The 20,102-nt window shown below is 41.5% G+C and overlaps 1 protein-coding gene across 4 annotated transcripts in view; it reads left to right on the top strand.

The window, feature by feature from the left end:
- Window positions 1-20,102, top strand: part of ELL2 (elongation factor for RNA polymerase II 2) — a 37,649-nt gene that overhangs the window by 14,158 nt on the left and 3,389 nt on the right. For all 4 annotated transcript variants that reach the window (XM_068666688.1, XM_068666687.1, XM_068666689.1 and 1 more), the window contains 9 exons: window positions 4,296-4,417; window positions 7,575-7,738; window positions 9,698-9,957; window positions 12,615-12,739; window positions 12,882-12,975; window positions 14,282-14,843; window positions 16,985-17,054; window positions 18,799-18,970; window positions 20,010-20,054. In XM_068666688.1, coding sequence (XP_068522789.1) covers window positions 4,296-4,417; window positions 7,575-7,738; window positions 9,698-9,957; window positions 12,615-12,739; window positions 12,882-12,975; window positions 14,282-14,843; window positions 16,985-17,054; window positions 18,799-18,970; window positions 20,010-20,054 — 1,614 coding nt within the window. The remainder of the gene's footprint in view (window positions 1-4,295; window positions 4,418-7,574; window positions 7,739-9,697; window positions 9,958-12,614; window positions 12,740-12,881; window positions 12,976-14,281; window positions 14,844-16,984; window positions 17,055-18,798; window positions 18,971-20,009; window positions 20,055-20,102) is intronic.

The following is a 20,102-nucleotide window of genomic DNA, read 5'->3' as shown; positions in this document are numbered from 1 at the left end:
ATGAGAAGGGAAGGGTTTGAAACATACGGCTGATCATCAGGGAGCAGAAAATTCTGTCAAACCTGGTGGGAAAAACCATTAAGTATTTGCCTCCTTGTACATAACCTCCATAAGGGCCCAGAGCATCTCCTGTGTGAGAGGCTGAGAGGCCTGGGTCTCTCCAGCCTTGAGAAGACTGAGAGGTGACCTGATCAATGTTCATAAATATCTGAAGTGTGGGAGGCAAATGGACGGGGCCAACCTCCTTCCAGTGGTGTGCAGCCATGGGTCAAGGGGCGATAGCCAAAAACTGGAACACAGGTTTTACCTGTGTTTGTGAGGAACATCCTATCTACAGCAAGGGTGACGGAGTGCTGGAGAGGGCTGACCAGAGGTTGTGGAGCCTCCTTCTCTGGAGATATTCCAGACCTGTCTGAGGGCTTTCCTGCCCAACCATCTCTCTGGTGGCTGGGGGCAGCTGTCCTGGCCCTGGCTGTCTCCCAGCCCCTCGCTGGCAGGGCAGTGTGAGAAGCTGGGAAGTCCTTGGCTTAGTGCAAGCACTGCTCTGCAACAGCTACAGGTCGGTGTGTTATCAGCGTTGTTCTCATCCTGAATCCAAAACGCTGCACCATACCAGCTGTCACAAGGAAAATCAACTCTGTCACAGCCAAAATGAGGACACAGGGACGTGAGTTACGTGTGTTCGATGTGAAGTGACGTGTGGGAGAAATGGAGTAGTGCTACCATAGCTGGCTGTATTGACACGCCGTCTGCACAATGGGCATCCCGTGTGAAACGGGGAAAGGTGTGCAGACGAGGATAAATGTGTTTGGGTGCATAAGGAATCATCTGCTAGGAGAAAAATGATGCTCTGTCTTCACATGCTGGTACATACCCTGGGAAGTATACAGACCACAGACACAGTAATTCAGACAAGTTTGTTAACCTGCCTGAAACTGGGGCGATGTTTGGGGGTAGACACGTGGCTCATTTCACTAGGTTGGTGCCTAAGTGAGGGGGAGAAGTTGTTTTGAACGACGCTGGCATGCACCTGTTTTCAAGGTGACCTTGTTTCCTTGTCTAGACACAACCTGAGTGATTCTTTGGTTAAGGTGTGCATATATTGCAGCTTCTCTTCAGGGCTTTCTCATCGTCTTTCATTGCTCCATCTGGCTGTCTGCTGGCAGGGATAAACTAGGTCTGCAGCAAGGACTTCCCTCCTCCTAGGGGAAGAGCACAGATCAGCGATGAGTAATGCGTTGTGCCAGGGTGGGTGTTTGCTGTTAGAAATACTCTTCTTTGCCATGGGAGGGTATGGCAAATTACTTTTTAGGTAGAGCACGCCACCTGCAAGCTGGGACACTCTGTATGCATGCAAGGCGGAGTACGAATATAAAGCAGCTTTTCTGAACAAAAGCACTAACAACCGGCTTGCAGTGCAGCTTCCTGATACAGATAAGTTTATTTTCTGTCACGGATTAATGCAGTTGCAATATGTGCTTTATTAATACAGGATCCTTGACCTACTTCTGCAAGTATAGCCCAAATAGGAAAAACAAACTTTTGGCCACTCTGCTTATTGGAAGCTGAGTGCAGCATCTCAATTCTGATTAGACTCAAACTCCCTATTGAAATTTTCAGAACTATATGATACAAATTTATGGTGTAAAATCTGGCTGGTTTGTTCAAAACAGAAGGCTTATTTGGAGAAACTGATGTGTCAAACTAATTTGAAGTGCTATTTTGCCTTGCAAGATACAGAAGGGAATGGCAAGTATGCCAAGAGCAATAAAACTTGATCTTAAGCATTTGGGGTGGCAGTAATTTTTGAAAACCTAGAAGCTGTCAGCAAGTTAATGGAGTAATTGCAGAAGCAGCAGTAGTCTCTGAAGAGCTGGAAAGAGGATCAAGAGAGGCAGCTCCCAGCTGCAGGGCTCAGGCCACTGTGCTGCGGTTCGAGGTGCAGTTTTTGTGTTTTTACAGTTTTTGTGGAGCTGCTCCTGCAGCTGGCTGGTTCCCATGTTTCTGCTCTAAAAATAAGGTTCCTTGCACAGCTGCTTTCAAATGGCAGCATGCTCGCATTTTCAGACTCATCTCCTGTTTTTCAAGTCTGCTTTGACTCCATCCTCGTGTATTTTGTCCCTGCCAGCTTTGTATTACCTACAGATTCAATACTTACACTTTGTTCTTTTTTTGTAAATGTTTGGGCTTTTACTTTTGAACCATAATATGGAAAATCAGCTTATCTGATTTATTTGCATTTAATGTAACTTAAAATGCACTTTCTTTTCCCCTCAGAGCTTTTTCAAAGTTTATTGAACTGGCTTATCTGAAATACAACAGACTTTCTGCAGTAAGTTCCCTTGTTTAAGGGAAAAAGCTTTTCACTTTGTGGATACTCTGAATGAGTCCTTTTCAGAGGTTGCTAAAGCATTTACTGGGTCCTTCAGTTTCCTGGATGCAGCAGCAAATAGTAAGAAACGCGGCATTGAACTGATTTAGCAGCCCTTCTCACCACTGTTGTTTTGAGTTCTTTAAAAACACCTCAAATTTCTAACCGGTAAGAACTTTTAAGGAAAATGACAAAAAGGAGAGCCTTGTATCCGCTGCATTACAAATCCAATAATTTTGGAACTGGAGATGAAACTATTTTTTATTCTCCAATTAGTTGCACTGCTGTTTTCTGTGCTTGAAGATTTCAAACATATTCTCCCATAGTGCTTGCTTCCTCTTTACCTTAAGTCAGGGAGTGCCTGAGGAGTGATCACCTAGCTCTTGCAAAGTTTTTGAAAAACTGTGGTTGTATTTCTTGACTGGCAGCCTTAGACTGATATTTGCTGTTCTTCCAAAAACTACATCAGGCTACAAGACATCCTCTTCTTCAGTGGGTTGAATCCTCAGTCCGCCACTTACAGTCCTATCAATGCCACGCATACACACCTGCTGTATGTACTGCAAAACCATTAGGCTGAAACGTTCAATCAGTGATGGCTGGTTTTAGAAAACGTAGGTGAATTCATGTTCCTGTGATCTTTTCAGACTGATGGTTACTTGGTACTAACCTTTGTAATAGTTGAAAGGTAAGGTAGCACGCGTGACCCACAATGATGCATCAGGTAACTTGCTTTATTTTCATTCTTATTGCAACTGCATAAATCGCTCTCTTAAGAATACAGCTACTTGAGGCTTAAGTAAAAGAATAATGTTCGGGTAAATTGTCTTTCTCCTTGTCCAGCAATTGCCCCGAGCTGCTGCTAAACTGTCCAGATGTTAATGATTAAAATATAAATACTATTGGAGTCTTCTAGTTTCGTGTTAGTACTTTGTGCAAAATGACATTGATTTTTAGAAAGACTAGCCAAATTTACAAGTGAAAGGATAAGAAAAAGACTGTTGAATATCACATCTAAATACCTTTTCTTGTCACTTTTACTTAATATTCCATTAAAAATTCAAGCAAATTTCAAAACAGCTTTTTAGACGTTATGCAGCCTAATTTTATGTTCAGAACAAAGTAATTGGATGGCAGTCATTTTTTGTGCTTCAGGGTTTTATTTGTAAAGCAGCACATTTTTCAAATGTGCTTATGCCAGTAAACATTTTAGTGATTTCTCACACTTAAGTTTTTCAGCTCTGGTAACGTGCGTCACATCCTAGGCTAAGTGATTAGCTCAGCCAAGGAAATAAAGTTTTATTATATCTGAGTTTACCAACAACTATTTACATGTCATGCTTATGCAAATAATCTAGAACCGAGCAAAAGAAAAAGGCTTTTAGCGTCTGTTGGAGTTGAAATTCACTTTTGATATAACTTAGAAGTTTTACAGTTCGTGTGTTGCTGTTTCTTGTAGCTGAATGCTGATTGTGCTTGGTGAGGACCGGGTAAATCACAGAGCTGGGTCGTGCACATTGCTTTGCTCTGTTGAGTTAGCCGAGCTTCAGCCTGTTTGGCTGTGCTCAGGCACTTGCGTTTAAAGCTAAGTACATGCATAGTAATTCCACTTAATTGGAAGGGACTACTTGCTGCTTGTATGCCTTGCAGAATTAGGTGCCAGACTGCTTGCTGCTTGAGTGCCTTGACGACTGACTGTAGCTTTTCTGGTACAGTTACAACAGCAGTACATAGCCTCTGCTGCTTTTGGAGGGCAAATTATGCCAGATCAGACTTCTTAGCGATGTCACTGAAATCATGCTAAAGCTTTTGAAACACATTTTCTCATTGAGAAGTAAATCCTACGAAGACTCTTATGACTGTAGCTAATCACAAGCAAAGGAGTGTAGATTGAAGTCTTTACATATTTTTTTTTTCCTTTTAGGTTGTTAAAATTCCCAAAGCTGAAGTCCCAAATGAATTGCATACATTTAACTTCTACGTGTCAAATGTTGGCAAAGATAGCCCTCAGGGAAGCTTTGACTGTGTCCAGCAAACTGTCTCAAGGTAAGTTTTACTTAACATTTTCTTTCATGGCAAATTTAAGTAGATTCTGTGGCTTTATGCTATATGCTCAAACCTTTAACAGAGGCGTGCTCTTAATGATGAGCTGCAGCTTAAAAAAAAAAAAATACCTAGCAGTAGCATGATTTTTTGCTCATTATATATAAATACTTGCTTTTACATAGAATTCTTTAGGTTTTGCTTTTAAAGAGAGTAGCCTTTTGATTGCTTTCTCACCTCTCAGAGCTATTTTTAAAAGCATTTGGAGTTCAGTATCATCCAAGCTAGACCAGATCCATTCTCCAACCATATGTAAATATGATTATAGCTGGCAGCCTGCTAGGAGGCCAGCCATGATGGATAGTTGTCTTATTTTAAGAACCACATAACTCAGTGACCTACCCATAGCTGCATGACCACCACGTTTCAGAACCTAAAGGCAATACAGCAGCGCCTTGTCCTGGTTCGTTTGAGTCAAAGTGAACAGTGTTAGGGTCTAGCTAACAGCCCAGCAAGCTCCGTGCTCTCACACCTGGCCTGCCTCAGCCCCTGGAAGAAGGCATTCAGTGTGGTGCTGGTGGGGTCGGGGGTGCAGAACCACTGCCTGTCCCCACGCGTTTGCAGGAAGCTGCCAGCAGAGCCTGTGCTGAGCAGGGAAGCTGATAGCAGACAGCCCTGTGTGCATCTCCGAAAGGGGCTGCTCCTCTTCTGGCTGCAGAAAGGCTCCTGCACTTACCTTGGAAATTGGGGTTTGTTGTGATGGAGAATTTACCATAGCTCTCTGCCTAGCAGGAGACCTCCAAACGTCCTCACTTCTTGTGCTAGTTCTCTCCTAGGCAGTGCAGCCTTTCTGTCAACTCGTGCAGCTGGTGGGACTGCTGAGAGCTGAACGCTTCAGCAGCGGACCTGGGGAGCATGGGGGGGTGCCTTTTGGTGTGCTTTTTTTTGTTTTGTTTTTGTTTTCCCCCCGTGTTTACGCTGTGTCTGAAAGGAGCCGGACAGTGGCTGCTGATGCTGGCACAGAGTAAGCAGCAGGGGTAAGTCCTGCTTGCTCTCCCCTCTTCTGTCTGATAAAAGTTGTGTGTGCCTGGTGTGCTGAGGCTGCTGCCAGCTCCTGATTAGAAAACCTGCAAGTGGCCTTCAAGAGGGCCATTGAGGAAGACAGCTCATACTCCTGAGAGAAATTGCTTCAGGGTCCTTGTGCGGGCAAGCCTAATGTGTAGCGGTCCTCAAGTCCGACTCAAGTGTTTCACTGAGCATCTCTGTGGGCCCTTTGTGAAGGAGCAGCTTCTGTTAAATTGAACTGAATTCATTTTATAAGAAAGATTAAATTTAAGCTGCTTTAGGTCTGAATAACATACCTAAGTAGTTTTAATGTGGTTCTGCCAATCTATTTTGAAAGCTTGTTTGAATTAGATTTTGAGTTCTTTTGTAGTCAGCTCTCAGTTTATTGGAGTATTTTATGTAGAATCATTGAAAAATAATAATACAGAAGGGACCTTCTGCTCAAGGCAGGTCTGGCTTCAAAACTTGCTCAAATTCAGAAAATCCATAGCCTAAGGAGGGGAATTGCACAGTGTCTTCTTGGTTAGTGCTTAGCAGCTCGCATAGTATTAGCCTTTTCTCTGAGGTCTGAGCTGTGCCCCATCTCTTCTTCTTTGAAATATATTTGGGACAAGCTGCTATGGGAGCTGTTCCATGCAGATGTCTTGCCCAGTGGGGCCCTTTCTCTTCTTGAACTTTGCTTGGTTGCTGCAATCCGGGGAAGTGACAGCAAGCCACATGCACTGAGCAGCACACGATGCTTCGGTGTTGGTGCTGGTCCTTCTTAGATCGATGAGTCCCTGTGATGGGTAAAGCAAATGGGCAACAGGTAGAGCTTGCACTCTGGGCGGCAAGAACAATCTCTTTCTATTGTACATATGCTGTTCTGGGAGCAAGAAACAATTCCAAAAATGTAGCTCTGGGCTCCAGTTGGACAGAACCGTGGCTGTATCCTGGATATTCTCAGTGGCTTGCCTTTGTCCAGTCTTGTGGCTGTCAGAAACAACCTGGTAAGGTAAGAAGCTAGATGCTGAATGTTGTTGCTCAACCTCTCCTTTTGGAACCTTAACTGGGGAGTTTCAGGGTTGTTCGAAGTGTTTCAGGCTAGATTAGTCTGACATCTTCTTTCTGGACAGAACGAGTGCTCTGCTGCACAAAATAGGTGTTCAGAGCTGTAATCACTAAGGTTAAATTAAGTTGCTGTTAGGCCGTGGACATGCTCATCTGGATGACTGTGAGTGCATTTAAACTGATTCAGGGCAAACAAGAAGATGGTTTTGGGGGAAAGCCACTCTTCACCTATTTTGCAGCTTCTGCCAGCAGCTCCGACAGTGAGGTGCTGCCGATGTCTGTGGCTGGTAGAAACACAAGGCACTTGCATCCCAGAGGACTGGGCCCCTTCAGAAACCTGACATCTGAGCTTTACTGAGGAGAGGCCACACCTGCCCTCTCATTTGTTCTGTTGTGCAGGGCTTTGTTTGAAGTGTCCCTTATAAAATACAAATCCCCAGAGTTAAACCAACATTGCGGTCAAATGCACAGGGTCAGCAAAAAAAAAAAAAAAAAAAAAAAAGGAGGACAACCTCTGAAGGCAGCAGTTAGTGGTGGCAGGTAGCATACAGGCTTTGAGGGGAGGTCTGGCTTTGCTTTCTTCAACCTCAGGGAGACGTGGGCAGTCACGAGCAAGTTGTCGGACTTGGGCGGGCAGAGGAAGCTGGTGACTTTCAAATATGTGCTTAACTAGGTGCTGAGCATTACTCAGAAAGCCTCGAAGGCATAATGTGCAGGTAGCTGTTAGGATGCCCATGTAACTACTTCAGCTCACGTAGTAATTTGAGTAGCTTGCTGTAGTTCTTAGTACAGCCACTCATCCTATCGTGAGCTTGCCCCTCAAAAGTGGTTGTACGAGAACATTGTGATTATATTGACAGGTAACATGGATAAAACTTGGGCGTTGGGCATGCAGAGGTTATTTGAAACATCTATTAGCTAGCTGTCAGAAGTGAAAAACATTTTTCTCTGCCTGTTAACACAGGTGTTTAAGTTTCTAATACAACCATACTTCTGGACTTGAAATAGTGCTTGGGCTCATTTTTTTTTTTCAATGTTTTTGTAGTTCTGGAGTCTCACAACTGAGTTGCCTGGGATCTGTACAGAATAAAATTACAGTATGTGCAACAAATGATTCCTATCAGATGACCAGAGAGCGCATGACCCAAGCAGAACTGGAATCACGCAATCGAAGTGCAAAGTTTATTAAGCCTGGTGGACCATATTTAGGTATGGTTGTATTTCGTTTTCTACTAGATGTCTGTAAGTTTTCAGTAACTATTTCCTTTGGCATACTGTTGGCAAGTCCTAGTTTTAAGTGGCTCGCTCTCACGTCGCAGATTTAAAATCTCCTGTTGCTGCGTTCAGAAGTTAGCTTTTTCCAACCTACCCAAAGCCTGCCAGCCTTTCCTTCCTTGTTCCCATATTGCTGGGCTGGTTGAAATTTTGACTGTTGAGCTTTTGAGGGTTTTTCACTCCCCATGCACTTATATCCTCTGTTTTAGTAACTAATGTTTTCGTTTTGTAACAGCACTCTTGACTACCTAAATACTGCACTAAACCATCACCTGAATTTGAAACGTAAAAAAAAAGCAACAGTGAGGAAGCTTCCTATACAAATTCATAAGCTTATTGCTTTTCACATATGCTGATGCTAATTAGATTTATTTTGTCTTCACCATGAATGAGCAACTGTTACCATAAGACTGTTTTTCCATTTAAAAAAAAAAAAACTCTCAAGACAAATAATGCTGGCTCCTTAAGCAAATTGTCTGCTTAAACAGACCCCAAGCGAAAGCTTTCAGTTAAGGAAATGGGGCCTGAGGATGGGTGGCAGCAGAATGACGGGATTTGGTGCTTCTGTTTCAGGCTGGCACAGGCGAAGCCCAGGTGGGACAGGCTGGGTGCTGCTAAAGCACAGAGGGTGGCTTTCAGCGTGCTTTATATGGTACAGGTGGGGAGCTGGGGTTGTCACTCGTGGTAGCGGGTGGTTATGTTTTTGGCCGATTGTTTTTAAGTGATTCAGAGACACGACTTAAGCAGGTGCTTGGCTGAATGCTACTTCCACTATCTGCTGTGCCAGGAGGCGCGCATCTAAATGGGTTTTACCTTGTCACAACATTTGGAGTGCATTCAGGAGACAGCTGGCCAGCTCGTGGTGCTCTGAAAACGTCATCACGTGTGTTTGTGTGGTTGGCTTTGTTCTTGGCAGCCAGGAGGGCAAAGTCCAAGGGCAGAAAGATTATAAAGGTTTGGCCTGCACTGGAAATACATTTCTACAGTTCCTGGGGAACAGCAGTAATCAGCACAGCTATGTGCTGGTCTCTCCCCTGTGACTCCAGAAATTTCCTGAATTCCAAGCGTGTCTGACAGAGGAGAGGTGGAGCCTCGGATGTTCTGACACATCCTTGTTGGCCTCCCTCATCTACCAAACGTGACTTGCTAGCTTCAGAAAAATGCCTCACATCCTCTGGCGGATTGCAACATTTTTTTTTACTACAATAATATCACGTTTTATATTTTCTTTCTGTCCTATAGCAGGTATTACTTAAAAACTGAGTAGAGAAGTTGAGGGCTGTTTCTGGAAAGCTCAGATCCAGGTTGGGCGCTCTTACTTTCACACTCTGGATGCACTGTTTGCAAGCACTCACATTGCTCCTCCGGTTGAGAAACATGCCTCTTTGTAGCTTGATCCAAAATGCTGAGCAGGCTTTCTTCTTAAACTTCTCTGGCATGGTCCCAAGAAGTGTTAGGTTCTTGATATACTGTTTTCTGCCAAACTTGATGACATGTATATGAGCTTATGTAATAAGAGGGGGGGGTAAAGATTTCTGTATAGAATGAATGACTCAGGTGATGAACACCAATTGCTGGTAGTTTCTTTAAGCAGTGGTGCAATTGTTTCTGTAGACTTGTCTTCCTAGGCACTCTTCAGTGCTTAAGCATGAAACTGGAAAAATAATAAAAGCAGCATCTATCTATATAAATAAATATGTAAATTTTCCTATCATTCACTTACCTGTTTTTATTGTATTGAATAATATCTTAATTCTGACCCTGATGCATCTTTACTCTCTGAATATGCCAGTGGATCTTAAAATGCTAAGTAAATACAATTTTAGAAAAATCAATTTCCTTGGCTACTTTGAACATCCCTGGTAACGCTTTTTCGTTTTATCCTTAATTTAGGAAAAAGAGTACAGATCAGAAAAGCACCACAAAACGTTTCAGATGCTGCGCCTGAGAGGAAGAGGTCGACACCCATAAACCCAGCAAATACGATACGGAAGACTCATGCAAACAATACTGTTTCTCAGCGACCGTATAGGGACAGGGTGATTCACTTACTGGCACTGAAGGCTTACAAGAAACCAGAGTTACTTGCTCGCTTGCAGAGAGATGGTGTCAACCAGAAGGACAAGAATTCCCTTGCAGCTATCCTGCAGCAGGTCAGATCATGGTTGCCAGCATTTTTTTCTCCTGCTGTTCTTTTAATCATAATTTAGGGGTATGTTACTCCCATATTTAAATGAGAAAAATAATAAACACTTTAAATAATCTTCTCCTCATTTCAGTGTTTCAAACGGCACTATGAAGGGTCCTCCAAATGCAAGCCAAAGTGACAGAAGGAAAGACTGAAAGATCTGGGGGGTAGTTTTGTTTTTCTAGGATGGCAGGCAGCAATTCACTTTTTTTTTTTTTTTTTAGCTTTGTTGCTCCTACTGCCTTTTTTCCCCATGCTTTCCTGTTGCTTGGACTGCTGAACCAGCTAATTGAGAGTAACTGACTTTACTTTCTCTCAGTTGCTTGAAATAGATCATCACAGTACTTCATATTTGTTGTGATGAGTTTATGGGGAGAAGTCGGTAGTCAAGTAGGTTGGTGTTCCACATGCATGTAGTTTGTGGCCTGTATGTGGTATGTTGGCTCCTCTTGTGACCTGTTGTGCACTGCAGTCCGTTGAGGGGTGTCTCAGCCATCAGTAAATGAGAAAGGCAGTGGTCCTCATTCGAGCAAAGGTTCTCTTTGCTATTGTACGAATTCTGCTTCTATCATTCCTGCAGGGTTTTTTCTTATGCAGTAGCTTTTCCAGTGCTTCTCTGAGTTAAGTTCTGCTGGTGTTTCTTCATCACGTTCATCAAAATCACCAGTAAGCCTACGGTGTTTTTACAAGGTGAAACTTGTAAATTCTGTGGTCAAGAGTGACACTAATTTTTCTACTCAAACAGTTTTGAGAAGGCTCATTAGGATATAATAATATGCAGTGGATGCTGACTTTATTTTTTTAATACTACTGGTACCCATAGACTGTGACAGAGTTATGCAAGAATATGCAAGCGTAAGCCAGGAGCATTTTCTGTCTATCTAGGATAGTTTTGAAAACTACTACAGTGAGTAAAATTTTATATTTTTGCAGTTGGGGTTGTTCCTACACTGAATGTTAAACACTGGTTGCTCAAATATGTAAAGTATTGTTTCTTTGTTTGCCCAAAGCAGTGGTAGTTTTTGACCTTGAAGATGTGCAATTTAACAAAAGCTGCATTCTTACTATGAATTTAAATAGTTAATTTCATATTTAAGTTGATTTTAAAAGTCCAGAACTTCAGCTCTCTAGACTAAAAAAAGTTCTCCTATCCCATTACTTTTGGCAATGTTTACAAGAGACTTTTAGAGTCTGAAGGTACTAGTTCGTATTCAGAAATGATCGTGTTAGCAGCACCATGAAAAACCTTACTCAAATTTTTCTTGTCTTTGTAGTGAGTTTTAGCGGAATCTCATATCAGGAGCCTAAACTTGCTAATATCTAACATTCACAGTTCCATTCTCTGAGAATATAGCTTTAATTCAACTTTTTAACAAATGGTTTAGTTTCTGGGTGTCTTGGATACTTTTAATTATTTTTAAGCAGGGGACACTTGCAGACAGACACAAATTAGTAGCATTTATTTATAGTGTATTAAAGGATAAAAAAATAAACTCAGGTCTGAGAATATGTCAGAAAGTACATCAGAAAATAAAGCATGCTTAATCCACTAATACATTTAAATCCTTTTTTCTTTGAGCATCGGCATTTATAACTTTTAGTAAACGCTGGGGAGAAGAAAATAGTGAAAGCTGCAGAAACTGGTGGTCGTTTTTTACAGAGCGATTGAACGTTTTGTATCAGGCAAATGGACCAATGTTGTTTTTCTTTTCCTCAAAAATTTAGAGGAGGAAGTCTGAAACAGCCCTTTCGGTGGCAGTGGTCCTGAGGTTTTGCTAGTTAACTTGAACTTTTTGAGTATACTTTGTGTTTTTCTTAGGGAAGATATTTTAACACCTCACTTGCAGGGGCACACGACTTTCTCACGACAGTGACTTGCTGCAATGAACCCTGTGTCTGCAAGATGAAGAGTGTTTCTGTGCGTCTCTCCTTGAGCACTAAATCTTGGTTTTAAAATAGAAATTGTTAGATATGGCCACAGTTACCTTTTTTCATCTGTCTGCCTTTTGTGTGTCAGAATAATCCATCTTTGTAGTAGAAGTGCAGTTATCCTGTAAGCCTCTCCGACAGAAAGCTGTAGTTCCTTGCAGCTCGCAGACACTGGGGAAAGAAACACCATTCTGTTTACCAGGCAGGAGATGATAAATAAGCTGCTCTTGCTCATTGAGGTGGTGATGGAGATGCTTGTCCAGGAACAGCCGTGCTCCACAACTGCAGTGCCGTGGTGTCCTCCTGAAGTGGAACAGCTCTGAGCCCGCACCTGGGGATGTGCACTCTCTGCTCCTTCACAGAAAATAATATTAAAAATCAGGCCTGTCCACATGCTGTACCAGTGAACACTGGGCAGCTTTGGCATAGCTTGCCATGGTTCTTAGTGCTGTATTAAACTCAGTGTTACGTTGTGCAGACAAATTTACATGAGCATGTTTCATATATCCAAAATTGACCATGTTTTTGAGGATCAGTACGCTCATTACATGAGAATGACTTTGATCTTCACCTCTAAAATCTAGAACACTTGTGCTTGATTTTGTTTTCAGTAATGATTTAGCTCTGCTTTACTACTGTGGTTTGTGTTTAAGTATAACGAACTTTTTTTCTTTTATTGATGTCTGCCTGTAGGTAGCCAACTTGAATCCCAAGGATAACTCTTATACTCTGAAGGATTATGTATTTAAAGACATTCAGAAAGACTGGCCTGGATACAATGAGTTTGATAAACAGTCACTGGAATTAATACTTTCTAGGTAAGTTAAGTCTCTAGGGGAAGGAAAATAAGTTTTGGAAACTTTCATCCGGGAAATGAGGAGTGTGTGCTTTCCCAGTAATGAAAGAATTATGACATGGATGTTTTTGCCTTGTAACCTGAAATATGGGTAATCCTTACAGAAGAGTAAATTCATCTCAGAATACCACCAGCACCAGTCATTTGGAATCTCCTGTAACTTCTAATAAAGATGCTGCAACAGCTTCTCCTTCCCAGGTATTTTGTGGCTTTTTAACATTATTTACAATGTATTATGATTTAACTGGCTTTTATATTGGAGTAAAAGCTGTAATGCAGAGCACTAGTATTGTCTTTATCATATGAAAAGCTGAAGCTCTTATTTCTAGTTGGTCAGTTACATTTATTTTTTTTAAAGATGGTTGCACTGTCAAAGGCTGTAAACCATATGCTCACATAGCTCAAGAGCTGCTATGTTTATTAAAATCTTCAGGAAAAAGCAGTTCCTGAATACATGTTATCTTGTAAATAAGCCTAGATCTCACAGAAGCTATCCACGTAGTGTCTGAATAGTCGAGGCATCAGCCTAGCGTGTCGCTGTCAATAGCACACTGACCTTGCAGGGAGCTTGCCTGTAGAGGCTGAACTTCTTGGCTACCCGTTATTGTTACATTCGCATACTTTCTGATTAAATACTTAATAGTTTTGTATTGACACATAACTTGATTATCTTGGAGTGTGGGAAGGTCTTCTGAAAATCATACATACAAGGTTTATATATATATTTATATAAATATTTGTTACGCAATTGCATACATTCAAGGTTCTTTGTGAATATGGTACTTACAATCCATCAAACCCGCACGAACATCCTTGTGCTGCTCTTTAAATATAATGCTCAAAGTCTAGAATAAGGACAAATTGCCATAGCAATCTACTGTTTGAGGGAATGTTTTTCTTCCTGGCATCATTTAAATACTTGTTATGGTGCAGGGTAAAAGGCAGGTCTGGATCAGTGGGAGGTACATCAGCCTTCTCCCAGCCTCTTCAAACTTAGCATACATACGTCCTGTTTCTCTAAAAATAATAAAACAGGACAATACAAACTCTTTAGAAAGTGCTTAAAAAGTCCATATAAAACACACTGCTTTACGGAAAAGCACAACTCTTTCTGTGACAGAAACTGCACGTTAGTAAGTGCAACCAAAACTTGAAGGAATTTGGTTATGCGAGCTTGTGTGTGCATAACAATAAACGGGAGAGGACTTGAAGCCTCTCATGGTTAAGGTATTTTAGTGGTGCTCGGAGCTGCCGTGGTCAGCCAGGGACCTGACCTCCTTGTCTGGCTGCAGCCTTCTGCAGTCTTAGCTGTAGGCTCGGACAAAGAACTTGCAAAACCATAAGATTAAAAGCTAAGAGTAAACAAACTACGTGTTTAGCTGCATCATTTTCTTGCTGGGCGCCGTTGCTTTAGGTGTGGGATGTGTGAGATTTGTCTGTTCTGAGATGCTTTTGCCCAGACCAGCAGCGATACTGAGTTCTGCTAATCTGTTTTATTTTTCAGAAACGCCTCTGGGATTCCGACTTCATCGACCCCCTGATGAACAAGAAGCCGAGGATCTCTCACCTCACCAGCCGAGTCCAGCCATCCTTTGGCACCCAACCTCCTGCCCCTGCCAAGAAGGCAGCCCCGGCCCCACCACCAGCCGACGCGGCGCCCGCCCCGCTGCCCCTGCCCACCGCGTGCACGCCTGCCTCCAACCCGCCCCAGACCGCCAGCTCCAACTCTCCCAGCACCCCCAAAGGGCATGGGACCCAATATCTGCCCACAGACAGCATCAACCAAAACAGCAGTAGCATCTTCAAGGACCAGCAAGAAAAATATACCTCTCGGACTCCCTCGGGAACCCCAGCACCCGCTGACAGTCCGTTGGAGGATCATACTGTGCCGGCAGGAGAGAACGGCATGGTGTTGTACAAAAAGTCCAAGAAGAAGGCCAAAAAGCATAAAGAGAAGGACCAAATCAAAAAGCAGGACACTAGGAGTGCAGGCGAAAATGAGAAGGACCTTGAAAAAGAAGAAACTGCCAACCTGAAAAACCCCGCCAGTTTGGAGACAGATGAAGGTACCCATACGCTGCTTTTCCTAAATATTGCATGGGTAACTGGTGTGAAAAGGTGCTGGTAAAAATGCGGGTGGAAAGGTGAATGGTCTGTTTTCTCCACTTGCTCTGTATTAAGTTCCTTCACATTATCCCTAACTTATAATAATGAAATTAGGAAATTGTATTTTTGCCTGCCATTGCATTACATTTTATCTTTTAGTTTTTAAAAAAAAAGAAAAGCCCCAAAACAGATGCTGAGCTTGTTCTGCTGGAACCTAAAGTTAGGCATATTTTTAAAAATTCTCACTCTGCATTACTAAAATGGTTAGAACAAAGAAATATTACGTGGATTCCTGTTGGACTGTAACGCTTTAAAAGGAAGGGCTAGGTGCTAGAAAAACTCATTAGATTTTTTTTTAAAACTTCCATGAAACTGAAATTTACTTTTTTAATCAGCAGGTTTTAAAGCCTTTGCTCTAATAACGTATGATAGAGAAGCTTGTCAAATATATGTATTGTATACTATTTATTGAAATGCATATTTACTGAAAGACATGGGTCAGAAATAAATGTATTTAATTAAGTATTACAAGACAAAGTTCATGTTACTCTACCTTTTGTTGGGTTTTCTAAAACCTGTGTAAACTGGAAAATGATTTACTGGAATTTTGGTTTGAACACTGCTGTGTGCTCTTCTCCATTTTAGCCACAGAACCTACTACTTCAGTGAACTAGAAGTCAGGTTTGGCCCTTGCCTATCACAGCCGAAAGGAATCTTCAGAGCATGCAGGGTGCCCCTTTGAAGGATTGTGTGTGTACATAAGCGTGCTTTGAGATGGTCTTTTCGCATTTACCCTGGACGTACTGTCCAGTGCCCACATGTGGCATGGAATTGCCTTGGAAATAATTCATGCCTGACTTTACACACCTATGAACATCTTTCTCCAGACACCAGTAACATAATTCTGAATGGCTAGGGAAGTAAGGATCCATATTACCCTCCAAGTTGATGCTTACGTTGAAGTTTTCAGATGGCTCTAGCCATTTAAGCAAATTATGCTCGAGCTTTTGGAAGTGAAATGCTCACAGCCAAATTGTTCATAGAAATAGCATTTGTTATGCTGAGGTTATGGGAATGTTTTGCATTTTTCTTAGAATTTATTCTTATTCCTATACTATTTTCTACCATACTTCCTGCTTATAACCTGTGATAATTTTAATATTAAAACCAATTCAGTAGAACACATGTAAGTCTTCCTGTGATTTTGCTCAGCTTACAGCTTGGTAAAAATGGCTGAGCTTCGGCAGAAATACTGTGCTTAAACAGCAGTGATGTAAGATAGTAATTACAATAAAGGATTGTATGTTTTTTAAGCTTCCCAACAAACCCCAAATGAAAGGCAGGCAGATTACGCAGATACTGAACCGTACTTCCTGTTCCAGCTATTTTTCTTATTTGTCAAAAAGACAAATGTGTCTTGAAACATTTCTTTAGAAAGACGGACTGGAGGTTGAATGTACTGTGTTTTCACAATGCCGTCTAAAAGAGCAAAAGAGCAATTTACAAGTGCAAATAACTTTCAACCCCAGTATTGCCACGTTAATTGATGAACAATCTTTGTTGCAGGTTATTGAAGCCTGAATGCCAGTAACCCATACACAATGCTCTTGACTTTCCTGTCTAGAAGAGTGCTGAAATTGAATCCAGCTTTGGATATCCAAAATGGGTAGGGAAGGAGGGACAAAAAAAGTGACATGAAAAGAACTTCAGCTTTCTACTCCCTTTATTGCCATGCTCAGAAGCCTGGGTGTTGGTATATATCAAACTCTGTTCTTTGTGTGACTACATCTGCTGCTGCGTAATTTGAATTGCTGTGCAGATGCCACATCATGTCTTGAAATAAGAAAAGCTGACCTCTGAGTAATAGTTTGGTCATGCAGACCCTGTAGAATAAAGTAGCCATGCCCTCTTTGTAAACTCTGGTGCTGCCTACTGTGGAGAAGGTCTTGTGAGCACTATTATTAGTGCATAGAGCTTATTGCCAGTAATTTACTGTGAGAATAAACTAAAGGATTTTTTTTTTCCAGTCTATCAGGTCGGTACTGTTTAGCTCTATTAAAAAGCTGTTTATCATGAGCATCAAAATTCTACTTTTCCACAGGAGTTAAAGAAAATTCCACTGCCTCCACAGATACTCCTTCATCGACAAGTGAACTACCAGACTATTTCATGTGAGTAAAATAATAATTAAGCGTCATATCACTTACAGATGATTTTTCAACTACTTCAGTAAAAACTCTAGTTTAGCTACAAAACTGAAAAATTACCAAAATATAATTTTACAGTAATGACAAATTTCTTTAAAATGACAATTTCCTCTAAAGGAACATTTTGATTTAAGTCAACCAGCTGCCCTATTTGAATACCTGTAATTTTTGAAGTCTAAGGCTGTCCCTTAATTATTTTGAGGGGGAAGAAGTATTAAGAACGATTTTTAATATGCTTTAGCAGATAAATAAAAATTAAGAAATTCACTCTTCCTGAAGAGCAAAATGAAGAGCCATATGAACTTGTGTTGCTTTCTGTTTAGGGGTGAGGCAGTACAGAACAAAGTTTGAATGCTAAATTACTCAGTACATGAAGTTTAAACACCTGTCCTGTGTTGTCACTACTTAGTACATCTAAAGAATATCTACTGACTAATTGGAAGCTACAGCAAAATATCCAATTTCACCACAAAATTGTAAAACAGGGGCCTAGAGATGGTCATGAAACCTCCATTCAAATTTAAATTCTAGCTTCTTAATTATGAAAAAAGTAAAAATGTGCTAAACTTGTATATGAAACATTGCATATCTGCAATGTTTGGGGTATTGCACTCTTTACAAATGAAGAAAGACTTCCCAGTTGAGTTTAATTTTAGCTCCATAGCAGATTGTCACGTCAGATGCCCAAAAATTAAAATTCACTTCCTATATAATGAAAATTTTCGTACCACATTGCAATAAGAAGTACTGAAGAGCTTGCTTTGAAATGGCATAACAGCAGAATCAGTAGGTTGCCTAAATGCTTTATTAAAATACTAAAAATAATTTTCTAGGAGAGGATTATTCTTCACATTGTAACACAGAAATAGCTTCTGCATATTTAATGCAGCTGTGCGTCGTGGGCAGCCTGAGGCACTGTGGGGCAGCAGTTTAATGCTTCCTGCGTTGGGCGGAGAATTCAAACACGTAGCCAGCTAGGAAGGGGATGTCCTCATAGGTCTGTTCAGAATGGAGAAGGCCCTGTGAAGCAGGTGAGGGTAGGTGTTTGTCTTGTTCACAGTGATTAGGAATTAGTGAGGTCAAGAATTTTGACATAAGCAGAAAAAGGTCAGCAGAGTTGCCGGCCTGGATTATAGGAGAGCGAACTGTAAACTACTCAGGGAACTAGTTAGCAGCATCCCTTTTTAGGGGTCCATCAGAGCTGATTGCTTTTGAAGAACCACCTTTTAAAAGCCCAGATGCAGGCAAACCCAGTGTGTGGGAAGTCAAACAAGCGGGGCTGAAAACCAGCCTGGCTGAACAGAGAGCTCCTTGAACTAGGGCAGAAAAAGAAAATATATGCCCTCTGTATGCAAAGTCAGGCTTCACAGGGAGAGTGGAGAGCAGCAGCTCACATCTGCGGGGAGAAAACAAGAAAAGCCAAAGCTTGGCTTGAACTGACACTTGCCATTCAGTTAGTCCTGAAGTGGCCAGGCAGTGGGACTTGATGGTCAATGGATGCTGTGTTTGCAGCTCTGGACAGACACAAAGCAATCAGTTCCTAGCTTCTAGGAGAACAGTTAATTCTTTTCCTCACAGAGGTAAAGAAGGGCAGAGGGCAGCAATTAACCCATTCCTCAAAGCATCTGTCTGATACTGTGAAATGGCTTTGGTGTACACTCATACACACACTTGTTGTTTTTTTTTGTTTTTTTTTTTTTTACATTAGGAAATACATAGCTATAGTCTCGCATGAGCAGCGCCAGAGTTACAAGGATGACTTCGATGCAGAGTATGATGAATACAGGAGTTTGTATGCTCGGATGGAGAATATCACCAGGAGATTCATGAAGCTTGATGCACAAAGGAAACAGCTTTCTCCAGGGTCCAAGGAATATCAGGTAAAGCAGAATAAAACCACACACGTTTGTCTTTTCTCTCATCTTTTCCAAAAGTCCACATTCTCAGCACGGGCAGATGCTTCAGCATAGTAATCCATTAAATTGTATTGACAAGGTTTTAAAAGTTCAGTGTTCAGGAGAGACCAAGTGACTGGTCATATAGCTGGAGTTACCAGATTGGCTGTGGCTTTGCTAACTGCCCCACAGCATCCCAGTGATGTGCTGCTATATTGATGAGGGAGAAGCACAGAAATATGGAGAACAGCAGCTATAATCCCTGGGCTTTGCTGACCAGCTGTTTTCCATTATCTGAAGGAATATGTATTTAACTACATGTACTCAAAAGGACTTACAGCAACAAACATATTCAGCTTCTAGGTGGCTGGCCCAAACCCTAGCTGAAAATTTTAGCAAAGAAGGGTACTAGGAACATAGCATTCCAGTTTTTGACATGCAAATTTCATCTGTTCAGTACTGGTATTCTTTAATTCTGTGTGCATGGTGAGGGTTCTTGGTAGTATCTGGCTACCCTTTATAAGCTCTTTTTGACAGATTGCAAATGTATTTGAGAGTAGAAGGAGTATTTTAAAATAGTTGGTACTGCTTGGTCAGACAAATGAGAGAAACCTTGCAGAACTCACATATGTGGTCTGACTCAGTGTGGACTAGCTCTCGTAGCCTCACAAAACCCTGCAAGGAGTTGTGTAGCCCTTAATTGAAGACTCCACCTAACTGAGCTGTCTGTGAACACAGGTATTTTACAGTGGCATGAATGACTTCACAAAGGGAATCTTCAAACACATTCTCTTCTTGTTGCTTATTTACAGGTTTAATTGCAGATCTGGGCTGTTTCCTAGGTTTGTTGGTCTGGTTATGGTTTTGTTTTTTGTTTTTTTTTTTTTCAGTACAGGAGAGGGATGGCTCTTGGATAAGAAAATATCTTGAGTAAAGCTTTGCGTTTTTACTGCTTTACATAGTTGCATTTTCTATTAGCAGTGAAAAGTTCTTTATTATTGTCTTCACTTTTTTTTTCTTGAAGATCCTTCATGAGGAAGTCCTAGAAGAGTATCGAAAGGTACAACAGGTATGTGTACCACAAGCTCTGTGGGAGTTAGAAATTGCTGTGATGGGC

The sequence above is a fragment of the Anas acuta genome, chromosome Z, assembly GCF_963932015.1.
Source record: "Anas acuta chromosome Z, bAnaAcu1.1, whole genome shotgun sequence".
Lineage (NCBI taxonomy): Eukaryota > Metazoa > Chordata > Aves > Anseriformes > Anatidae > Anas > Anas acuta.
This window is presented reverse-complemented; position numbering and strand designations above follow the sequence as displayed.